The sequence below is a fragment of the Lampetra planeri genome, unplaced genomic scaffold (assembly GCF_965212315.1).
Source record: "Lampetra planeri unplaced genomic scaffold, kcLamPlan1.2.h2 scaffold_490, whole genome shotgun sequence".
Classification (NCBI taxonomy): domain Eukaryota; kingdom Metazoa; phylum Chordata; class Hyperoartia; order Petromyzontiformes; family Petromyzontidae; genus Lampetra; species Lampetra planeri.
In genome coordinates this window covers 27454-50144 of record NW_027615313.1, presented here as the reverse complement: position 1 = coordinate 50144, position 22691 = coordinate 27454, and the positions used below count along the sequence as shown (strand labels likewise).

At 42.2% G+C, this 22691-nt stretch overlaps 3 protein-coding genes across 3 annotated transcripts; 2 read left to right on the top strand and 1 right to left on the bottom strand.

Moving 5' to 3' along the window:
- Positions 1–17: 17 nt before the first annotated feature.
- On the bottom strand, positions 18–17257 carry LOC144741279 (histone-lysine N-methyltransferase 2B-like; the record flags this gene model as incomplete). The annotated part of the gene is given in 38 exon segments (XM_078623868.1): positions 18–73; positions 227–242; positions 244–321; positions 323–366; positions 529–587; positions 789–808; positions 810–872; positions 874–1041; positions 1044–1996; positions 2864–3838; positions 3939–4106; positions 4207–4367; positions 4467–4545; positions 4634–4751; positions 4839–4997; positions 5152–5289; positions 5408–5511; positions 5604–5821; positions 5927–6003; positions 6218–6328; positions 6788–6889; positions 7038–7222; positions 7784–7897; positions 8011–8128; positions 8217–8309; positions 8387–8533; positions 8668–8781; positions 9033–9143; positions 9564–9670; positions 9945–10199; positions 10281–10348; positions 10438–10669; positions 10817–11003; positions 11568–11752; positions 11866–12960; positions 13879–14493; positions 15525–15603; positions 16952–17257. Coding segments are annotated over 38 exon segments (7878 nt in total), but the record flags the coding sequence as incomplete, so codon positions are not given.
- Positions 17258–19121: 1864 nt separating this feature from the next.
- On the top strand, positions 19122–20081 carry PSENEN (presenilin enhancer, gamma-secretase subunit). Its single transcript, XM_078623867.1, has 3 exons — positions 19122–19182; positions 19282–19386; positions 19942–20081. Exons 1-3 carry the CDS (start codon positions 19122–19124, stop codon positions 20079–20081), a joined length of 306 nt encoding a protein of 101 aa, XP_078479993.1.
- A 1528-nt stretch (positions 20082–21609) lies between these two features.
- LOC144741276 (alpha-crystallin B chain-like) lies at positions 21610–22424 on the top strand. The gene is made up of 3 exons (XM_078623865.1): positions 21610–21765; positions 22073–22195; positions 22269–22424. Exons 1-3 carry the CDS (start codon positions 21610–21612, stop codon positions 22422–22424), a joined length of 435 nt encoding a protein of 144 aa, XP_078479991.1.
- The last annotated feature ends 267 nt before the right edge of the window (positions 22425–22691 follow it).

Here is a 22691-nt window from a genome sequence, read left to right as displayed (position 1 = left end):
GAAACGTCAGAGGTCCTTAACCGTGCAATTGCCCGTGCCTCCTGTACCCCGTCGATCACAGCTTTCCAAGCCACTGGAGAAGGGGTGGATAAAAAAAAGTGTCATAATCCAAATTACGATTACTTATCCACAGAATATGTCTGACTATTTGATGAATAGTTTTTTATAGCTTTTATGAAAAAATTTAAATTAAAATAAAAAAAAAAATTAAAAAAATCGGACTCACACTCAATACTGTCAGCCCTCGACATTAAAACCATCATCGCTGGATATCTCAAACCTCAGGTGAGGCTGATCTCGGCTTGTCAAACATTCGTCCTCCCTCGTCAGATGGTGGTGGTTCATCATCTGAGGTGGAGGCAGCGCCTGACAAAGCACAATTTACACAAACACAATCGTTAAGAACTGTAACAACAGACTCAGAAGGACACATCGCATTGAGGGCAAGACAAAGTTGGAGTTCTTTTACACTGATGGAATATTGTTCCTGGCAGTGATTCAGTAGAAGAACACAGAAATCCAGAGTACCTGTGTATTTCTTCCAGTCGTTTGAGGGTGCTGTGGTCAACTGGTTCCCATGAAAGTTGCTTGTCTTGTTCATCATGGAGACATGTAATCCCAGGGCTCAGACCTGAGGAAGACAAGAAGGACTTAACTAGCAATGGACACAATAGTCAGCAACAGCTAAGGAAGCATACAGGTTCAACAGGACTTGAAAAAAATGTTAATTTGTATCTGTATCTGGCGCACAGATGTTTGTTGTATATTTCAATCAAGTAGAGCCTTACCCTGAGCTGTCAGAATCACTTCGATGCCTCTTCTTTTAACTCATCCAGGTTCAGCACTCCTTTCACTGTGGGAGTCTTGATGCGAAACTCCAGAGACTCTGCTGGAGATGCTTGGAAAGTTCGGTCTGACATGCTCCTCCTCCTCCTCACTGGTGGCCTCTGGCTGCAGAAAGTCCACTTTGGACTTCTTTGTAATGATACGATCTGACAATGAAGACACGCGCTTCATGCGGACATGGGTGCGCGCCCGGAGGCAGGAGTGGGAGCTGGTGTTGGTGCCACTGGAGCCTCAGGATCAATCAATAGGTCAGAGGGCAAAACCAGGGACGAAGAGCTGAGAGTCTGCAATCCGCTCCACTTGGGGGTGTAGTTACTGGCCATTGCTTGATTGATAATTGCTTGGGCACTTTCAGCAGGAGTCATGGAGGGATTCTTCGCTGATGGAGTAGGTTGCCCAATAGTCTTTGATGACTTGGATTTTTTGGATCCACTGGTGTCCTTCTTTTTCTTTGTTTTTTTCAGCTCTGGAACAGTTTCATCTTTAGGCTTTGCATTCTTTCTCTGTTTCTTTGCACTAACTGATGACACTGCACCATTGCTATTGTGAGTAAGCAGCTGAGTGATTGCCGATGGATTCTGAACTGGTGGTGTGACTGTTGGAGAGGCTGTTGAGAGGCTAACGTTGGCAGCAGGAGGTGGAGAAGACAAACTACCAGCGGCTGCTAGTGTTGCTGACAGTGCATTGCTTTGCAAAAGGCTGGCAATCTGAGTGACACAATTAAAGGAAGGGGAGTGTGGGGAAGGTAGCTGGAATGTGTTGCTCTCTGGGTTCTTAACAAAGATTTGGCCAAGTCGATTTACCAGGAGGACATGTGGTGTAGGATCGACATTTGGGCCTCCAACCTCCTTCACAGTCAGAATGGCGTGACCTGGTAAAGCCTGGGACACCACTGGTTGTTGAGCCTCCAGAACCGGCCTTGGTGCTGAGAAGTTAATAGAGATTGTGTGTCCAGATAAAGCCTCTTTCTGAATAGATGAAGAACTGTAGCCATTCAAAATCACAGGTGCTGAGGTGGTTTGAACTGACGTTGGAGTAGTTGTACAGAGTCCAAGAGGAGATGGTACTGATGCTGGGGAAGAACTGACTGGGACAGCCGTAGAACCCAATGGCTGCGTTTGTGTTGAGTGAGTAGGCACACTACAAGTTTCTGGATGGGCACAATTCACTTGTGTGGCCGTTATCGCTGGGTCATTCTGAGGAACAACATTAAGTACCGTCTGTGTCGGGTCTACAACAGGACTGAGGGTGGTAAACTTACTAGACAAAGGATCCATGAGTGAAAGGGTTGATTCTTGTGAACTTACTGGTTGTAGTGTAATACCCGTTAGCGGAGGTTGACTGAGAGTGGGTAAACAGGAATACATCTGCAGGGAGTCTTCAAGACCTTGGGAGGGGTAATGCCCATCAGTAGGCATCAAAGGAGGGGGCTGAAGGACATCCAGCAGGGCACCCTGTTTACTGTCAACAGAATCTGCCAATGGAGGTTCTATTGCGTTACCTGTTGGGTGAGTCACAAGCATGGTTGATGATTCGTGGCTGCTGTCAGATTCAGAGTTTAAAGGTTTACACATCTCAGCCTGTTCATTGTCAGGCGGGGTAGAGTCACATCTCTCTAGAACAAGGGGTGTTTCAGAGGCAAACCCTAAAACGGAACTCTGGAGTAACCCCTCTGAATAGGAGATCTCAGGCACCTTTGTGAGTAAGTTAGGCAGAGGTTCAAGAACTCGGGTAGGAAGCACATTTTCCTGATTCCCAAAGGGAGCTTCAGAGCAGTCCTCTTTGAGTGTAGAAGTTAAGATCTGAGGAGAGACCGGTCTCATCGTAACCTCATTTGATGATTCTGGTGGAGTTTGAGGTGAACGATCTGCAGGTCTTTTGAGTGATGATGAATCTGTGTGTCTATCATTAGATGATGCAAGAGAAATCTGATTCTGAACAGTCTGTGTGCTGTTACTCCTTTCTGATTCTGGGGCATTCCTGTTGTTTAGGTTTTTCGACTGGATCCTAGGCTGACCTGAACCCTCAACTTTCTGAGCATCGTCACTGGTAGCCATACTTGCATCACTCTCGGTCCCATCATCCACACCATCTAGCTGAGCCATAGTCCGGGATGAAGGCGAGGATGGAGACTTGGAATGATCCTTTGATCCAGGACAGCTAACTATTGTCCGTGAGAAATCAAAATAATGATCCATATCATCATCAGAAGAGGTGTTGTCCAAGTCATCCCTGGCTGAGGCTACCAATCGCGGCAAGTTGGCAACATGGGTCTTTGCTTTGTGCATCTCTTGGGCTTTTCCCCAGAATTCCTGCTGATCATCACCTTCCACCACTATTTGTCCTCCACAGTTCATTGCTACACCTTCATCCAGGAGTGTCTCTTCAATCTCCTGTTCCGCCCGTATCTCTTGGCCTGGAGTAATGCTCAGATCTTTGTGAAATGAACTGTAGGAAAAACCTTCTCCATCCTTCTGGTCATCCAGGTCTCCCTGGGGAGATGTACCATTTGCTGGAGAAACATCTTCAGGCTCTGGTGAAGCTAAGAAGTTGTGTGGCACCTCAACAGAGTCTGACTGGCTCAGATCAAAGGATAATCGAGTTCTGGGCAAATGTTGAATGGATGGAGAGAAAGACAGACTTGGAGGAGAAAAAGTTCCTGCACTTTCCTGCCAGGGAGACTGAGGAAAGAAAGACGAGGTACAATGGGTCATTGTATTACCAGGGCATCGTATTGAGGAAGCACTTCTACCTCCAACTGGGCGACCTGTCGGTGAATTTACCAGACTGTCTGTAGCACCAGTTGGAAAGAGTGGGGATGTTGGAAGGGAAGGTTTTCCAGCTCGGAGGGTGACGGGTCCAGTTATAGGACCCAGAGGAGGTGGGGACATGTTACTGTGGACATTTGTTGTCTGTGAACTGTGGCGGCGTGCCCTTCGCGTCTCCTCCAGGTCACTGATTGTTAATATGTGATGGGGTTTCTGAATTACTCCTAAGAGGAAGAGATGATTGATCAGCAAATGAATGAAACTGTAAGTACTCACTAACTATATGATTTTTTTTGTTTAATAAATTGAGAATGTATTATTTACCTGGGGATGGAAGAGGTCTGGACAGTCCTCCAGCTGGTCTCCTGGTTTGGGGATAGCAGGGAATCTTTGGCCGTACGCCACGATTGGCCTTATTGGATGGAACTGCAAAAAGATTTTCCTCCAATTGGGGTTGTAATTCTGTTGTGTCAGTCTCTTGGGCTTTGGCTTCTGACATAAAAAGGTGAATGAAAACTATTAGTACCTATCTCAGTAACTTCTAACAAAACGGCGACAAGACTGCAGTTATTTGTTTATTCAGGACACGTACCTGGAGCTGGACACGGGTTGTGGGCAATAGTTTGATTCTCTCCTTGGTCTGGCATCTCCTCCACAGGCTTCTCTGGTAACAAGGGTCGGACTTCACGAACAGTGCATGTATACTTACACCTGTGTAGTGGATTAACAGTGCTCCAGTACCAACGAGAACACCTGAGGGATAAAAATGAAAACATTAAAATGTGCTGTTAAACCAACAATCTCAATTAAATGTGTATGTGATTCAATCTGAAAAGTTGAATGGAAACTCACTGAAACCCCACTGGAAACAGCGTTCCTTTCCTAGCTGAAAGTTCTGAGAGCACTCCTAGTTTATCGATTTGAAGGGAGCCTGTGTTGAGACAATGCATATATCAATGATAAGTTAAAATGTTGGCAAATGAAGTGAAGCAGCAAACCTAATAAATCAGATAACTTACCAATCATTACGTTAATCAATTCTGGTTCCAGTCCAGTCAAGAACTTTCTGCGGAGGCTGATGCCCTCAAAATCCACATACACTCTTCTGTTTACTTCGAAATCCTGACCTGTTATTACCTTTAAAAGAAGAACACAGACACTCAATGTGAAAGCATGCAGGACCAAAAGACTTTCAACAATCGGCAGAGGATGAGTTAAAATTACCTTGCCACTGATCAGATGTCTGTGTTTGTAGCAATAGACCTTCTTATCATCCTGGAACACACAGTGACGGGAGCGGGCACACATAAAGTGATAGTTGCTTTGACAGGACGTCAAGCAGCAGCCCACTGTGGCACCTGTGTGGTTGCAGCGTTCACATCGCTAACAGGAAATTGGGATTTGTGAAATGGAATTGGAATCAGTACTGATGGAAACGCAAACAAATTTAAACACACAAATTTACTATGAAAAAACAGGCTAGTATATATTATCAGAAATGTTTGACAAGAATATCAATGGTAGATTTATAACCAACCATCAATCGACCTCTTGTGACAGCACTGTGTACGTGGAGTAGAGAGCCATTGTCCTCTTCAAAGACCTCAGCCGACCACAGACAGCAGTTCACATGAGCCCACTCATTCTGACCCAGGTACAGCAATCGACCTGCTTCCTACAAAACAAAGCATTTTGTTTCCTCTTGAGCAGCCACACAAAGCTGGATGTACTGATTCCAGAAGCAGTTTATTCATGACAATAGGTGTTATTTCCATGTCTACTGTGACACTTACATTGGGGTTAAGGTCTCCATACTTTTGGCACAAGGAGCACTGTCTCTCATCGTCCTTCGACCAGCCAGTGTCCAGATCAGCTTTTGAAAGTCCGGCCCTTTTCCCTAACCCACCACATACACCCAAAAGCACCGCTTAGAGTAACTGTTACAAAATGAAATGTGAAAACATATTGATCCTTGATTTAGAGTGTCACCTTTAAGCCTGACAGTCCTGCTGTGTTTGAAGTGGTTCCAGCTTGTTGGCTCTCCAGACACTGGAGGAAGCACCTCTTCATTTTTCTCATCAAAGCTTTGTGCATTATCATCCTGCAGGGGTTCCAGTGGTACTCTGGACCTGAGAACCTCCCTCTCCTTCCACTGAGCATAAACATGCTCGGTTGTGGGAGGACATACGGCATGGGACAGCATCCCCCTATTAAAATATTTACGCATTTATGAACTGATAGTAAAATGAAAAATACAAAGTTTGGATGTTCTGATTGAGTGAATGCAAGGGTCAATGGAAATCATGACTCACATGGGCAATTCTTTGGTACAGGGGTTCCACACCTTTGGATCTTGGCTATTGAACCAATTAAACACCTCCTCCAGGAGCTTATGGGAATAATGATTTCAGTCAGTGTTGAATTCAAGACAAATACAAATTCTTAAACTAACCGTTGTCATTTAGGTAATGTGAATTTGTAGCACTGCACCAGTGGAGAGAGTACAGAGTTCTGCTACGCTGCTTTTTTTTTTTTTTTTTTTTATAAACAGCAAATGTCTTGAAATTCTGGACTGTGTGAAATAAAAGGTTTCTATATGGTACCTTTAAATAGTAAGAGCGTGCCAGGGCAGTGGGTCTTTGCTCCTCTGGAAGATTTTCCTCTTGCTCAAGCCTCTTTCTCACAACCTGAACCACATCTTCATGGAACATTTTCTACAACAAAAACATGTATAAATATTTTCACTTGATGTGTTGCTTTAAGTGTGACCAGGTTCAATATTCTGAATACGTATCAGGGAAGAATTTTCACTCCACACTGTCTTTCAAATAGTGTGTGTGTGATATATTCAGTCAAAACAGAATTTTTTGGAGGTTACGGTCAAATTATTCATACAGCACATTTCAAAACATCCAACGTTGACCAGCGTGCTTTACAGGCTCCAAATAAACCAATCACCACCAATACACATGAAAAAAAACAAACAAACATTATGTGGAGGCAAACTCTCCAGGCTTGACTCAAATTAAAAGCAAATAAAACAAGCTTGGGTTTCAGCACAGACTTAAATGCTTCAGTGGTCGCATCAGGTAATAGAAGATAATGTCCATGAAGCCATATCAAATATTTCGGTCAGAGCAATTCAGAGTTTGAAGAACACACTGCGGACTCACCAACGTGGTATAAAGGCCTTTATCAAACTTCTTGCCCACAGCTCGAAGGTCACAGGCTTGCTGTCCTTCCACTCTGCTGTCAGGATCCACCAATTTCTCACACTGTGGTTCAAATCGCAGAATATCTCACAAACTGTCTCAGGTTTTGCGTCACTATTATTAATTCAAACAAAAGAAATCACTTCCAAAAGCAACAAATAAATTAACATCGGTGACAAGATGCTTAGAAAGGAAGGGCAGAGTTTCTCACCTGTGAGCAGGTAACAAGGTGCTGCGTGAGGCTGGAAGAAAGCAAGCAAGCTAGCACCTTCTCCACCCCTGATCTGAGCTCAATGTAGAGCAGCTCTCTCCAGGCACTGGGCTGGGTCACGCTGCATGGCCGACACGAGTACACTACACTCTCCGGTAAACTGGACAGGATCTCATACAGTTCATCTGAAAGTCAAGAGAAATAGAGATTTGGTGGGATGTATCAAACCAAATTCGTTCCCATCTGAAAGGACGTCATGACTTGCCTTTACCTTTTTCAATTGTTTGAAGTTTGATTATTTAAGGCGGTTTTGTTGTGGTTTTGGTGAAAGTAGCAATGGATACCCCAGATTGCATCTATGCATGATGTGATCCACTATGTCACTGCAGGAGAGACTCGTGATCTCATGGGACTTAAATCATGTACGACGGAACAAACCTGTATTTATGTAGCTCTTTCTTACCCAGATCAAGACTGCTGGTGATGGCTTACAAATGTTTATTGTCATTCTAAAAAGCCAAGTTTTGACAATTGTGGGATGATGAGCTTAAGTGTTTAAGTTAACATTTAAAGAAGGAGGGGCTCTATCTACTATGACTTTACTGCATGAGCCAGCTCCGCATACATGTCATTTAATGTAAACCTACTGAAATTTAAATTTTCTATTTAAACAGAAAACTGAATTTGTTAATCATAAAACTGAAACCTGACTAATATGGAAATACAGTTATGTTGCTCAAAATTACCTGTTAGATTCTCACACTTGGCATGAACCCAGTGGTTGCAGGTACCACACTGCATCATCTGACTGTCATAGTCATTGTCCTCATAGCACTTGAAGCAGATTGGACAGTAGTTACCTGAAGAGAGGCATTTACCAAAGATGATCAATAACCTACAACTGTGGCTTATAGATTATCAGAGCAGAAGAAAAAATACTTAACAGTACATAACAGTTACATTATCTTCTCACCCTGCTCATGAAGTTTTGAACAGTCTGTACAGAGTCCTTTATCATGGTTCCAGTCAATGTCCCAACTCTTCCCTGGCGTGACACCGCAACTTTTACATCTGATGCAAGTCATGCAGATCTACACAAAGAACACATCACCCATCAACATAGTACAAACTCAGCATACTTATGGTAGACATACACAATTTTTACGAAGGTGAACCCACCCAAGTTTTTCTCTTCTTGTTAAGTTTTGGATAATTAGGTCCGAGACAGGAAGCATGATAACAGTTCTGGCATCGTTCACATTCCAGTAAAGGCTGAGGGAGAAAATATGATTTAGGTGGATTTAATTTAGCAACAGAATGTTGTAAAACATGAATGAAGCTGTATGTACCTTGGATGGCCTGTTTTTCCTGCCACATACATGACAAAACTTGCAAAGACGACAGCACCAGTTTTCCTTGTTTTCCTCAGAGGGGCGTTCTGCTGGTTCAAGGCAAAACCAGTGGAAGGGTTCACAACATACTTGGCAGCACAGCATCTGCAAAATTAAATTTATCAAGTAAGAAGATCTAGAAGACTGAAGAGAATTTAAAAAAAATTCTAACAGGATGAGGAGCCTCTCTTTCAGGATTTCAGGTTTCAAAGAGCCAATTGGATGAAGCAGTTAGTTACCTCTTGTTGTCCTTTACTTGCACAAAGAAAGCAGACATATGGTGGCATGGGAGGTGCTGAGGTCAGTATACTTAAACCGCCCATGTTCCACACGTTTTCTAAGGTACAATCCTCCTGCAAACAAAAACACCATTTAGGTATGTTGGTCAGGTAATTTTGTTCTCAGGTCAAACGTTTATGTTGAGAAAGAAACAAGTTTATAAGTCTGACATCTAGTGGACACAATAACTTTTATCTTGTAGCAATCAGAATAATGGAATAATAGATTATTTTTTAATTTCAAAGCATAAACTGTATAAATAAGCTGTGGAGGAATCAGGATTCTGTTGTAATCGATAGAACAATGTCGTGTCAATGTACTTTACCTTAAAGTCCACCCGGATTTTGTGAGTGGGTTTACAAGACTGGACATCTCTCTGCTCAAACCCATGTGCTAAAGCAGCCAGGACACTGGGAGGGGTCTGCTCCAAAGGACCCTGTGATGACAGACCCACAGGACAATTAGAGATGTCGAGGGCCGTCATGGACACTCCCAGAATTCCCTTGCAAAATAGTACTATTCCTTTTCAAATTCATCATTAACAACCCTGTTGCTTGGGGATAGCCTTGGATATGAATGTGACACATGATACAATTAAAAAGGGCAGCTTGGAAAAAAAAACATTCAGCTATTGGCCAACTAATATTCCACCTTCAACAAACAGGAATATCGCCTTGATTTTTGTTTTCCTTCTCAACAATTACTACTGACAGTACTGACATACAGTTATACATTAAAATTACATGCATTGTAACAGGCTGCACACATCAGCTGTGTGTATTCTTTGGTGTTTCAAACTACACATTTGGCACATTTACCAAATATGCTTGAACTGAGCCAAGTGGGAATCACTTACCTTCTCTGGTTTACGCCGAACAGAAGGCACCCGGTGAGAGCTGGACTTTTTTTGCCTGACTTCATCATCTGAAATGTCTCCAAGGAATCCATCTAGTGACACAAAGTCTTTAACAAGAGAAAAATAATAGGGTTAACCATTGGAAGAACATCACTTAGGTTTGATTCTCTAATAAGAAAAAAGTGATACAAGTTTGAAAGAATTTTCTGTTATAAGCTTAAAGCTCTTTGTTATGTACAAGCACGTATTTATGGTTTTGGGTTCACAGTATGGAATGTTCAAACAATTACAAACTGCACAACAACAACAGCAGCTGAACCCCTCCTCAGTAAGCAGCACTGATCATGGGTGAAGCACCAATCTTTCTGTCTGTTTCTTTACCTGTACTGAAACGAGGCCCATGAGTCCTCCTCCTAGCTGGCGAAGCTGAACTTGAAAAGGCCTTCTCATCCAGATCTGATTCATAGTCCACCAAGTCAAAGTAAACACGGGGTTTCACAATGCGCTTTGGCTGCTTCCTGACTGATGGACTGTTATTGTCACATGGGAGACAAGATGGTGAGTCTGCAGCACCGTCGAGCCCTTCATCGCTTGAGTACCCCCCGCTGAGAGAGGATCTCCGCCGTTTAGAGGGGCCTTTAAAGAGAGCAATGACAACTTAAATGCCATTCAAGTATCGAAGGAAAGTGCCGTTGAGCCACAGGAGTAGAAAATTACCTTTGGGCGCTGTTTTTCCACTTAGTCGCCGTGCTTTTCTCTCTTCAATCTGATCACATCTCTTGTACCTTGTGGTTGTAACAGTATCCATTAATATTCTTTTGAAAACCTGTGCTGTGCTCCATGACAACAATTATTAAATTATGTGTTTACTTACACACAACACTGACGTTTGGTATTGGGACCACCAAACTTGGGTTTGTCAAGACAGTTCATGCACTTGCCACAGTCGTCCTCATGGTTGCAGCCTTTGCATACCCCACACCTCCGAGAGCGGTACCCAAATGGTCCAAGTCCTTTCTTTTTAATAAAACTGGATGGCTTCTTGACCTTGGCGACCTTTGCGTCTGACAACTCAGGACTATCTGATTCTGAGGGAGAGCCAATATCTTTGACCGCACACAGAGTAGGGGAACAAAGAACCAGCATCATCAGATTTGAGATATTTTCACTGTTGGTTACAAATGAACCTTAAAACACATTGTCGGCAGCCAACGGTGGCTGTTTTGTGGAGGTTTGTGTGACTCTCCGACTACCTTTTGGGATGGCCGAAGGGGAAATGCCAGTTCTTTCATGCAGGGGCAAGGCACTGAGCCTAGGAATGTCATCTGGTACCAGGGCCCGAGGCTGCCCAAGCACCACAGAGGCAGCACGGCACACATGCTTGATGCGTGGACCTCCTGCTCTGCGGAACTCTTGGCACAGAGGGGAGATGAGCTGTGGCTGAGAAATAGACAAAACAGAATTTGAGAGGTGGCTCATTTTGATTTGAACTATATCTTGTGAATGAAGGATAAACACTTTCAGAAATATAGAAATGTTCTCAATTATAAATAATATGGAGGGAACCAAGGAGAATTTAAAGATTAGGAGGAAGAGATCCTAATCCTAACTACGATTAATCCAATTACAATTATATCACTTGACACTAACAGACTGTTCAACACAAGACTAGTCATCTACGTCACATTACCTTTACATTAAACACCAAACGAGTTGATTAGTTGGAATAATTGTTCTTCACACACTTACTTGTCCTTGCAATGACTCTGTCTTAACTGGAACCTCAGAACAAGGCTGCACCCTCTGTTTCCTCCTTTGTCTTTTCGAGGTCAGATCTCGAGATCGGGCACCAGACAACAGCTAAACAAGATAACAAAACATCAATTGAACTTGCAGGCAATTTGAAAATTGTGTCTATGCATTCCACATTTATTACAACAGGTAATTACAGCAGATGGTGAACGGAAAAACGCAATAATACGCAGAAATACGCAATATTTTTACCCCCGATGACTTGAGCTGTTTCTGCTGGTCAATTTTGATGAGCTGGACCTTTGCTTTCCTGAGGAGATTGAACATTCTTTTATTTGCACCAGTGAGGCGAGCTCTTTGAGAGGCTCCCTTCTCTGCAGGTCCTGGACGATCACCTCTTCCTGCACATGAATTCTGTCTTGAATGCAGCTCTTCTGCTGAAATTAGGGAATATATATCAGTTTCTAGTCTATTACATAGTAATTTCTTTACGTTTGCACAAAGTAAATACTAATGTTATTGAAATGTTACAGTATATACTTGAGCTTACCTGAGGGAAGGAGGGCAGTGCCTTTCCCTGCTAACTCCTCTTTACCTTGTTGAAATGCAAGGGACTTCGATTTCATACTCCTGACACACACAGAAACTTTCCTAACAACTCCAGGTGTGTCAAGGTCTTCTATCTTCAGCTTGGATTTTTCCTTTTCTGTGTTTGTGCTGCGCTGCCTAAGGCTGATGCTCATGGCCTCATCATCAAGTCCTTCTGCTAAATCAACAGGAGACTGGAGAGGTTTACTAACACTGTCCGTTTCTGTTGCACTTCTGCTTTTGGGAAATCCTTTCTTCAGCCTTTGAAAAATCTTGAGGTGAGCTGTTTGTTTATCAAACTTTGGGAGCGTTTTCTTTTTCTGACCATCAATGAAGTCAGTAGACAGCAGCTCTCTGGACCTATTTGCTGGATTGGATAAGAACAGATTCTCACAGTCGTCCTTGAGTTCTTTGTCCAGTATGTACATTTCCTCACTAGACTCCTCAGGTAGATGCCATCTGAAAGAGGAGTGTTTTAGAAGAGACTGCTTCTTTTCCATTTTTCCACTTTTTGTCTCAGAAAAGAGGCTGTCAGTGAAATCAGTGCTGTCACTCAAGTCCTGAGCTGAAAACAGATCAACGTCCAGTTGAGCTTCACTCAATATATCCTCTTCATCAATTGACAAGATGGGGGATATCGCTCTGCCAGTCCCTTCATCTCGCCTTTTCCCTGGACGTATTTGCAAACCCAGCTGTAAACCCTTCTTCGGGGAGTTTCTTCGGGGCAATACAGACATTCCAATATCATCCATAAATCTCTGTGGGGTCTTGATCACTCGTGAGGATCTGGCACTTACAACAGGCATAATGAAATGTTTGATGTTTTTCACAAACTTAGTTTTTCCAGGGTGGGGATCTACAACATCTGCGTGCTCCCCATCAACTAATGGGTCAGTTTCTTCATGCTTTAATGTGTCTTTGTCAAGACCCATTTCTATGAGCTTAGAAGTGATATTAGATGTTGATTTAGAGCTTTTAGACCCAAGAAACTGAATTCCTGAATAGCGCTTTTTGTACTTTTTCTGTACTCCAATAAGCCTTGGGCCTGGGGCCAGTTCTGTTGTTGCAGATTGCGTTGAAACATGATCATTCTCTTCACATACACCCTGATTCCCGGCTAATTTAAGTGGAGCAAACTTTCCATCACTGCCCCTGAGCTTGTGTTTCGAATGGTGCGCTGTCACACTCTTACGCGTCTTTTTTACTTTTTTGTTAGACTTTCTTCGTTTGCGCATTTTGTTTGGATCAATTGCTTGACATTCCAAAGTCAATGATTGCTGACAGTCTATCAGCTGAATGTCTGTTTCCTCTTTCACCGGTGGTTGAATCGGCTCTTCTTCCTTTGATAGAGCATCCTGCTGGATTTCAGGCAGAATGAAGTCTTTTGGCTCTGACTGATTTGTTTCTGTTACTACAGTCTGACTTCCTTCCATTAGGACAGAATCCGTATTAGTAGCATCAACTGTAGGAAACTCTATGTTGACAGCAGCTTCAAGAGAAGCAACAGACATCTTCGTTTGAACAGACCTCTTTTTCCCCACTTTATTGTTTTTACATTTTTTTCTAAGTTTAGAAGGCACAGGCAATGGTTGAGCCTCTTTAATGTGTGGTTCCTGCTCTATTTCCAATTCCTGTGGAGAAACCTCAGCTGGCACCTGGGAGGGCTCATCAGTCTTCTGTGGAGAATCCTTATCAGGAACTTCAGAAGAGTTCACATCTGCTGCCTTTGAGGAGTTTTCAGCCACAACATGTGAGCTGCACTCTTCTGTTAAAACCTGAGAAGAATCTTCAGTGTGCACCTGCAGAGCAGCTTCCATCTGTGGACTCCGTTTCACCTTCTGTTTCTTTGTCGTCACAGGTGTATGGCTGTCAGACTTTTTTTGCAGTGAATCGAGATTCGGTGTTCTCCTCCTTAGTCTCCTGGTTGGTAAAACTTCAGCATCCACATTTGGTGATTTAGCCTCTTTCACCTCACCTCCATCTTTCAAAACATCCTCTTGCTTTTCAGGCACGGGGCTAACTTGTTGGATTAAAAAGGATGGCTTTGAACTTTTGTGTTTTCCAGGAGAGGAGACCTTTTTGATCTGAAGGGGTGGAACGACTTTACCACAATCCAATTTAGTGATATCTTCTTGTGGAGATGCTTCATTTTTGTCGTCTGATTCTACTTCAACTTGTGAAGTGAAGTTTTCCTCCAACGACACATCATCTTTTTTCTGGCTGCTCTTCTCATTACTGTCTGCCGTATTACTCTCCTGCGGAGTAGAGTTACCTAGTTTTGAAACTGGATCCGCCCCTGTCAAACTTGTGCCTGTGTTACTGTCACACAAGCTTGACTGACCCACGTCATTCACAGTCTTTTCTGCTGGTTTGACAGTGTTTTCAGCATCCGGTGACAGACCTCCTCGCTTTACTAAAGTTAAAGTCCAGATAAATTTTTTCCGTTTTTTCTTACGAGTTGAATTCTTCCCACTGGACTTTGCACCATATTTTGGGTTTCTGATCTTTATCAACTTTAAACTTGGGACCTTCATTTCCTCGTTCCCCAGAGGCAAACAGACAGTGGGCTGCACAGCAGAAGTGTTGGTCTCTGTGGATGTTGGACCATGTTCTTCTGGCACTGTAACATTCTTGTTCAGCCTTTTGCTTTGTCTTTGACTTCTTATCGATTGCTTGTTCTTCACTGATCGAGACACTTTCAATTTTGTCTCCGGAAGAACAGCATCACTTTTTACTGGACTACCTCGTTCAACTGCACTGTCAGAAGGTCTTTTGGAAAGTGTGTTGGTAACTCTATTGCTCCTACGAATCCCTTGTTGATTAACTTTAGTATGCTGCCCTGTCATGATTTCCTTATGCTTTAATTCTGTCTTATTTGTGTCTGACTCTGCAGTCCCAGTGTCCTTAACATTATCCAGTTGATTGGCTGATTTTTTCTCTTTCGAGTTTTGGTCATCAGTCGCGACTTTGGTGCTCGACTGGCAGATAGATTCCGTTGGCTTTGCAGCAGATCTTCCACGCCGTCTTGCAGGTAAGGTCCCTCCTGCTTTCTCCTCTGTACCATATTTATCCTCATGCGGTTCAGTTTTTAATTTGACATGAGCACTTGAAATCTGGTCATCCTGAATGTCCTTGGCTTTGGGCTGATCCTGAATCCCTTCTCCTTTCGCCTTCTTCACAGACTTTTTATGGGGCTCCTTTACCGTTTTCATTTTCTTTTTGGCCACCAACTTTATAGTAATCCTTGGCGCTGGAGATGATACTCCGCTTTTTGTGGAGTGGTGATCCATTTTGTTTTTGCCTTTTGAACGATTCCTGCAATCTTTTGCAAGCTCTGCTTTATGAGTCAATGTATGTCTCTCCTCTGTGGATTTTAGATCTTTTACAGAATCAGGTGGACTGATCGCTGTCAGTTTCGCTGATGTATCGGTAAGTAGCTTCTCGATCTGTCGTTTAGATTTTTTGTTGACAGCATCACCTACAAAAACACACATAGATATTATAAACAGTCCTACTCAACCACTGAACACAAAACTGTAATAAGTACAATATGTGCATTGCAATTGATCAGTAATTGCGACATTTAAGTTGTATGGTTGTGAATAATGCATTTTACATTACCTTTGGAAGGGTTTTTCCGGGACCATAAGGGTCCTTTAGAGCCCTTTCTTTCAGCTTCAAATCCTCTGAAGTCATCTCCCTTGAAAGTAAAAAAAAAAAAATTTAAATAATTACAATTTTACACAATGTTTCCTGCTTGAGGCGCGGCCTACCAGAAGTTGTACACAAAACATTTCTTTTCAGAAAAATTTAGCAAATTGATTAATAAGCAAAATAAATGTATGTCTGATAGTAATTGGTGTTTAACAATACATTGTGCACAAATCACTTGCAACAGATTAACCAAAAATAATGCTTCACAACAAAACCGTGGTTATCTTTAAGACTACATTTAAAAAAAAATGATGGAAATGGACAAGTGCTGAACTCAAGTTCACATTCAAACAGCCATTCATTTCATCCGGATAAACGTTTAGTGAGGATTGTAACAGCCCCATGCTTTTACGAGTTTGGGAAAACTTACTGAACTTCTCATACGTTGACATTACTTAGATACACACCAGCAAGGAAGTACACTTACACTAAAGGCAAATCCACAAGGTTGTTAAAACAAATCCATAGAAGTACGTCAAACTATTAGAACTAACAACTGCTAGCATGCCTACAATGAGACTCAGTATTAACTTGTTACAAAAGCCGCGCAACTAGCTATGACACAGTGCTACACCTCCATTTAAACATGTCGTGTTTTGGCTAACAATTAGCCATGACCCTGTATCTAAAGCATTTACAGTGAATTCTGTCTGCGGGAGAGCTACTTAGCCGTTATTAAAACTTAGTTACCTAAGTGTTCATAACACGCTATGTTCAGCTGAATGCATAGTATCTTGCACATGCATCGGAAAATGTTGTGTTTAAACACGTAAAGCAGGTAACTTTGTTCATATCGGGTCATCATATGAATACTGAACAGTTCACGTTAGCTAGCGGCTGGACATAAAACAGGCGCTAGCCCTCCCGTTCTTTGTGTTCACGACTATAAGCTAGCTGCTACTCTGGCCCGATAACGAGCGGGCCATACGTAAGATAATTGTGATTCCTGTTTACAAATTGGCGTATTCATTCATGTACTTTGACAAAACAATGTTATAACATTATCAAAATTCGATATGTATAACCCGTGATAGCACCGAATAGCGCTAATGTAACTTAAAGTGTTCTTATATGTTGAAATGCCTATTTTATCGTGCGACTTACTAAATGTCATGGAAAGCTGCACTGTGCTAACATTGGTTAGCAGGTAAGGTTAGCTTGCCAAGCTCAAGGCTAAAAGTAACGCTAGCCTAGCAAGGGATGTTGACATTTCTCCATGGCATCTAGCAGGCACACTACTACAGACAGCACTCACTCGTAAACATTTAACAATCACACACAATGCGGGAAGATGAAATAAAGATACTAACTCCTGGTTCGGTTTGGGAGCTCACCTCTTCACTCCCACTAGAGCTGTATCCAGCCTGGCCAAGGATCTTGTGGCTCGCCTCTATTCCAAGTAAGCGCAAGTGAGACTGGTCTTCGTTTAACGATAGACCGAGGTTTGTGGGCCTTGGCCCTCCGTTAGTCACATCCTCAGCTTCTAAGCCTGATCGTCCGAGTTGCCACCGCTTCTCGGAGCGCAAACGACTGCGAGACGACCATGGCCGACCGGGGAAACGACCTCTGGCCGTAGCGGGTCCACCTTGGCCTCCTCCGGCAGCCGCGGTTGCTGATCCGCATCCCGCTGCCGCCATCATAGCTTCAACAACAACACACCGACAGCTAGCAATTCGAGCGATGAGACAAGAGGGAAGGCGCGAGCTGGGAGGGGGAGTGCCGCAAGGCCGTATGGGAAATCGAGTTTTTTTTTTCTTCCAAGCGACGCGAATGATAGGGCGAGGCAGGATTGACCTCTGGTGGTGGTTGCACATTTAGTCCTCGTTCACATACCGAAAAAGGGATTAAATGGCAGCAGTCCAGAAAAATATCGTTTATTGATTAGTTTTCTTCATTTATTCATTATTTAACCAGGTAGGACCCAGTGAATTCAGATATGGTTTACAAGGCCCCGCTGACCAAGAGTTCAGCAACACTTCTGGTCTAGTTAAAAGACAAATAATGAAAGGCAAATAATGAATCAAACTAGTAATCCAATAAATCAAAACAATGATTAAGGATTCCAACCAGATTTAGAATGGCAAAATAAATTGCCATAAACATAAATTAAAACACTGGCACTTTTCAAAGAACTCTCAGTTGATGATTAAGAGAGAATGAAACTGCAAGTGAAAGGAGTTTGGCTCATTTCAGATCAGTGTATAGTATTGCATTTAGAGGGGGACAGATTAACTGAAAGCCCCTTTTTCAAATTCAGTCAGAGAAAGAGGGACAGGCAAGCAATAGATCTCATTTGAATGTTGGGCATAATGGCTGGTGGCGGAGGAGAGCACAGATAAGAACCAAAACAAGAATAAACTAGAAAGTTCAGTCTAAGTCTAAGATTGGAGCACAAAGATGTTGATCGGAGAGGGTAGCGTTGGCCAACCTGATAATTTATTTAGTATGTTATCCGTTTACAGGTGACAGAACATGATTAGACAACCACAACACAAAATACAAATATAACAAAATGTCATTCATCTTTTGCTAACTCATAGCCCAGTGGGTAGAATAATGCTCAGAATGGGGTGGACCATTGGCAGTGTGTAGTGTGAGTGTTGAAGGCTGCAGCAAACATTTTATTTGTTTTGTGCAAAAGAAGCAAACTCATCATTCATTCATCACTCTAATAAATCTTCAGAATATTGACATTGGGTAAATTACTCATAAGCTTTTTGTTGCCAGTCCGTGTATCTTTTTAAGTGTTAAACAAGATCATATATTCTCTCGAAAGACACTTAATTTGGACTACGAAATGGATGTAAGTTTCAAGGATTCAAGGTCTTTATTGTCAATTCATCCACATGTACCAGCCATACAGAGGAACTGTATGTTTGTCAACGATAAAGATTGTATAAAGATATAAAGATAGTATAAAGATTGTGGACAAAAGGAAAATGACCAAGATCTTCGACATTAAAATGGTACTGGTCAATCTTTCCAACTTTATAATTTTTTATTTAGGAGCATGATGTCATATGATACTTATACAGTAGGTGGCGATATGCTTTTCCGGTGGGGCTGAATCTGCTGTCCAGCTTACACTTAACCACACGCGAAGAAGAGATTCGTGAGAAGAATAAATAGGAAGTGCTATTTGATTTTTTTTCTTTTCCATTTCTTTAGGATCGTCTCTCGGTCTTTACCATTAGAACAGCGGGTAACGTGAACTTTATTTGTCTCATTTGCCTCTATAAACCTCATTATGCTACTTTGCTCAGGGGTTACTTCTGGCAGCGGTGGTCCAACTAGCCAACGAAGCTAACGAAGGGCTGGTTAGCCGAGGGTGGATCTCAAGTCATCTGACTAACACAGTTCTGGGGAAAAGCATTAAATGTCTATTGTCTAGCACGGACAACAATAATTGCTACACAGTTCACAAAAATCACATCTCTATGATGTTGTGCTGTTGCGTAAACGTTTTTCTTTCTCTCTTTCAAGGTTCGTACCATCACAACCACAATGAATCTGGAACGACTGCCAAATGAAGAAAAACTCAGTCTATGCAGAAAGTACTATCTGGGTGAGAGCATTGTAAACATTGGACAGGACACAACATGGTACAACATTTTTTTCTGTTTTCACTTGCTTACAATATGTTTCTGTTATCTGTTTCTCTTAGGTGGATTTGCATTTCTTCCGTTCCTGTGGCTCGTCAACGTTGTTTGGTTTTTCCGGGAGGCGTTCGTCAAGCCAGCCTACACTGAACAGCTCCAGATAAAAACATGTATGCGTGAGACCTGCCAGTTGTTTGCGACATCTGTGTACTTAATTGCAATGGCTAAAGTTACATTTTAATAGAAAGTCTTGACATATACATGAGTAACTTTCTCACAAGTAACAGTATATGGATGTGCAGTTGCTGATAGTGTTTGGTTTGGGCTTGTTCAAACGTGGTCACTATGGACTTAAGTAACCTTATTAGTTGAGTAATATCATTAATACTGTTAACTGAGTAATACTTAGTTAATTTAAATACACACCAGGTATGTAGTAGGCATGGCCAGTGTACACTAAATCATACCAACAGTTTCAATCTCATAGATTCTAGTATAAAATAACAAAGTAGCAATTATTGATAATTGCATTATTTTAAATCCTGAAGGAAGTAGCAAATAGAGCTTTCACTCTATGCTTTTAAAAAAATGAATAACCAGTAGGCATAGGACATAGGGCTATATACTGTAAAAATATAAATGTAACAGTTGTTTTAACAGCATGTTAACCAACAATCTCTTATGTGTGTGTGTTCTGTTTGTACTTTTTCTACAAACTTACTCAGATGTGAAGCGTTCGGGACTGGGATTGCTGCTGTGGATAGCAATACTCACCACATGGATCACTATTTTCCAGCACTTCAGAGCAGAGTGGGGCGAAGTGGCAGATTACCTGTCCTTTACCATCCCATTGGGTATCCCTTAAGTTTTGTGTTTTATTTCGACTTAAGACTTCAGAGTAATTCCTTTTTTGTGAAAAGACAAATACTGATGGACTGAAAGAGTTTGAAATTACATGTTGTGCAAAACAAGAGTTAATTGTAGAAGAAGGTTGAGCTATATTTCGTAGCAGGTATTGTTGAGTCACATACTGTATCTCATACAAAGCAGGATGTTTTCAGGTATATCCACGACATCAAACTCCAGATGTAGTGACTTTTTCCCTCTTGATTTTATGGCTTGCGTTTATTGTGGATAACCATGTTGTGTGTGCACTGTTTGTATTCTTGTATGAATGGTAAATAAAAAAAAGTTCATATTAAATTGTGTCTGCAATCCCTGGCATGAAAAGTTGGTACAATTGTCTGTGGTAATTTAATTACTTAGGATCTATGAATTCCTGACATCGAGAGTAGTGACTCACCAGTGAGATATCCTCTGCACATGTCACAGCAAACAATCGGAACTGCAGCGGGAGTCTCCTAAAGTCTGGACAATCATTGGCGCCTGATGTGAAACCCAATAACTTGATCCCTCCAAATGTCCCCGCTATCCTGTCATCATACATGACTCAACATAATCAGGGTTGCTTTTACTTTGTCACTGGGCTCAAAGCCGATCTGACAGGTCCCACATTGCTAACTGGGAGGACATGTGCCCACAGATGCTGACTACACTGCATTGTGCCAAGAACAAGTCAAACGAATCTGCACATACTGTTCTTATCGAGATAAAGGAACTAGCTTATTAAAAGTGATTTACAGAGGGAATCAGGAATGAAGATCCTTTTAAGGGCACCAGGTGAATGATATGATTAGAAGTTCTTTCTACTGTAAATACCTTGTGTTTGGATACCTAATACTAGATTTATATAATTACAGACACAGGGGAAATGCACATTGGCACCCACGTGCCGTGGCATGTGGCTGTGACGCCCCCGCTGTCTCTGTCCGTCTGGCACATTAGCTCACAAGGGTCACCGTCGTCTTTTGAACTTATTTTTAGATAGACTTCTTCCTCCTCCTCTTGACAACTGACCTTATGTTCTCAACAGGTGACACAGACCAGCACCTGATCAGTATGTTCAGTGGAGCACCATTAAGCAGAGGAATTAACAGTTTGGTGACAATAAAGCTGGTGAAAATGTTGATTGCTTTTAAGCCTGCATGCGACAGCTGCGTTCCTCTATCCTACTGCATGAACAACACGCAAGGGTATGCCAGTCTGGAACATAATAGAAGCAAGGTGCCCTATGAATTCCACATGCATTATGCAACTCCAGTATAAAGCAGAGAGTGGAAGAGTGTGCGAGTGGAAGCAGACTGGAGTCACTGACAATCTGACACTGAACCTCAGCCAGGACTTCACAGGAGCTCCTACAAACGCTGACTTTTCCCTCTGCACTCTAATTTTAACAAGGAATTCCTAAGAGGTAAGTTGTGACCACTGAAGGACTTTTCCCTCTGTCACTCCAGCTGCTTTCAAGACTTTCTCCTCCTATGACTAGATCTGTGATGGACTTCTACCTGCCGACCACTCTGCCAGTTGGTGGCATTCCATGGGAGAAGGTAATACCTCCTCTTATTCCTCGACTGAATGGGACGTGTGGACTTTACAACTGGACCCCAAACCTACTAATTCCAGAGGCCGATAACACCAGCTCTACAGAGGTAACTCGCTTCAGCTTTACATTAATTTCATTGGATTTGCACCTTCTTAGAAGTTTTCTTCAGTTTGATTCTTATTTGTGAATTCAGCCATAGAAATATATATAAATCTAAATAGACGACTGCCGTGAAAATCTGTTCACCCTGTTTTGTTTCAAAGCCTCATTACGTCATAAAGGACAAAAGCCATCAGATTCATACAGTTACAAACTGGAAAGAACTAAAATGAATTATTGGAAAGCCCAATTAAGTGACTGGTACCGTTTATTTGCATGTTTCCATGATAATGTAAATTACCTTGTGTCAATAGGTGACTTGTGACGACATGGGATTTACAGTTCAAGTCGATGTAAAGCACTTCAATCCACAGGACCTTGTGGTTAAAGTGATCGGAGAATTTGTAGAGGTGCAAGGAAAGCATGAAGAAAAAAAGGTTGGTGTATACTTGTTTTAAATTATGGCTGTTAGCTCTGTCAGGTCCTTACTCCTCTATACTTTGTTAGAAGGACGGTCCAGGATTGACAACACGACAGTTCAACCGACGCTACCGAATCCCAAAGGGAGTGGATACCATGGCTCTGGAATCTGCAGTTTCTCCAGATGGAATTCTTATCATCTCTGCACCGATGCTGCAAACTGAGAACACCAGATCTCGGACCTAATCACATGACAGCTGAGCTCTGCCATCTTCACCATGTATGAGGATTCACGTAACTGACAGATTTATGGACACACATGACAAACAGAAATAACTTTAGGCACCTTTGGTCACAGCTACACACACTCAGCATGTGCCAAAACACATACACTCATGTTCCTGGCACTGCTCTAATATTCCCTACACATCGAGGTTTGTACATACCGTTGTTTCTACTCATCAATCTTACAAGTTCCAAGTGACCAGTCATGTAAATATTGTGTTTGCAAAT